The sequence below is a fragment of the Helobdella robusta genome (assembly GCF_000326865.2).
Source record: "Helobdella robusta unplaced genomic scaffold HELROscaffold_3, whole genome shotgun sequence".
In the NCBI taxonomy this organism is placed as follows: Eukaryota; Metazoa; Annelida; class Clitellata; order Rhynchobdellida; family Glossiphoniidae; genus Helobdella; species Helobdella robusta.
Genome location: NW_008704501.1, coordinates 6,972,159 through 6,974,214, shown reverse-complemented (window position 1 = coordinate 6,974,214; position 2,056 = coordinate 6,972,159). Strand labels below are relative to the sequence as shown.

General features: G+C 30.4%; 1 protein-coding gene across 1 annotated transcript; it reads left to right on the top strand.

Moving 5' to 3' along the window:
* HELRODRAFT_161729 (hypothetical protein) lies at positions 1-1,128 on the top strand (the record flags this gene model as incomplete). The annotated part of the gene is made up of 1 exon (XM_009021618.1): positions 1-1,128. The coding sequence occupies one exon, from the start codon at positions 1-3 to the stop codon at positions 1,126-1,128; it is 1,128 nt and encodes a 375-aa protein (XP_009019866.1).
* Positions 1,129-2,056: the final 928 nt, after the last annotated feature.

Sequence of the window (2,056 nt, the reverse complement as noted above, 5' to 3'; positions counted from 1 at the left end):
ATGGCGTCCAAGACGGTTGTCATTAATGAAATGCTGTATTTTTTAACAAATAATTTTGATATAATTGATAATGAAGCTTTCGTTTTCAATATTTCGGAATTTTATTCACAAGAGGAAGTTGGTAGTGGTTTAAAATGTTTAAAAAATGAATTGGAACTGTACAAAATTGAAATTACTATAAAATTGATTTCTCATGGAACAAATAAAAAGGACAAGGTGGCGGACTGCATCGACATTCTCGAGTGTCTTAAAACAAATAATTTATATGAAAAATGTCCGGTTTTTGTTAGCAAAGATTTGGAAAGAGTTCCTAAATTGGAAAATATAATTAAAATTAATTTTGAAAATCTACGGAATGAAATTAGTGGAATGTTAGCTAAACAGCAGGTGTGTTTGTTGGATACGTTTGAAAGTTGTAAAAAACAATTGACACAGGTGGATTCGTTCAACAAACAAATATTCCAGTTGAACGAAAAGTTGAATTCACTAAAGCCCAATTATGATAAAACGTTAATTTCTGCAGAAAATACTAAAGATAGTAACAGTTTGCCTCGAGCATTGAATGACGCTAATTCGAATAAATATACGAACAAAAATGTTACTCTAGGCAATGAAGTAATAAAAACGCCAACAAATACTGTAAAATTTTCATGGGCCGATAGAGCTAATAATGATGTGCAAAGTGATGATAACTTGAATGATGATAACTTTACGTTAGTTCAACGGAGTAAAAATAAAATAAAATCTAGAGCATTACCTTCAGTTAAGATTAAACCAGAAATTCCTTCAGCTGTCCAACGTCAACAACAAATACAACAAACTAAAAAAGTAATTGGCAAAAAAACTAACTGCTCAACAACCTTAAGGTCGATGAAGACTGAACCACGTAAAAAACTAGTCTACGTCGGCAAGTTGGACCAATGCACATCTGAAGATCTCATCAATCATTTGAAAGCAATTGATGTAAAAGCTATATCATGTATTCCTCTTACGAAATCAATTTTTAATAAAAAAAGTTCATCATACAATAATAATAACAATACTAACAACAACTCTTCTCAAACTAATGAAACCAAAACCAGCGCAGCATTCAGAATTGTGTTTCTCGAAACAGATTTGATAAAGTGATGAATGAAGACAACTGGCCTAAAAATGCCTAACTCAAATTCTACTTTCTCGTTTGATCGTGAACTGCATTGAAATAACAATGACATCAGTGATAAAAATATATCTTTAAATTTTATTGATCCGGATTTAAATATCTTTAACAGTATCTTCAACCACTGTCTCCTCCATTTACCAGAAGAAGTTAACCAGTTCATCAACTTTCCTCATTATTTCGCAATGATACATATAAACAGCCGAAGTCTTTACAATAAAATGTCTGAACTTGATGCCCTCCTTCAAGTGTGCAATAATTGCTTTTCTTTAATCTGTGTCTCAGAAACTTGGCTTAGTAACACCAACGATAAATTAATTAATTTACCAGGTTATAACTTTTTATCAAAAAATCGTGTCTCCTCTACTGGTGGCGGTGTTGGTATATTTATATCAAACTTTTTAAAATATGTTGTTCGTGATGACCTTGTCTATTTTTCACGTACTTTTGAATTGTTAATTGTTGAATTGTTAAATATCGAATGTCATAATTACTTAATTTATGTTATTTATCGTCCCCCTAATACTGACCTAAACTTATTTCTAAATGATTTTACATGTTTACTTTTAAAAATTTCTAAATCAAGCAAATATGTCTATATCCTAGGAGACTTCAATATCAATGCAATTAGCAATAATGCCAGTAATGAATTAATTTATCTAATGAACTCCTTTAATTTGTATCCATTAATTAATATTCCTACTCGTGTGACTACCACTACTTCTTCCTTAATTGATTATATTTTTACTAACAATTTATCTCCCCACAAATCTGGTGTAATCTGTTCTTCTTTATCCGATCATTTTCCGATCTTTACTGCATCTAAAATTTCTACCTCTCTAATATCTTCAAATACTTTTATTCCAACCTTTAATTTTTGCTCGAATAATATTTGTA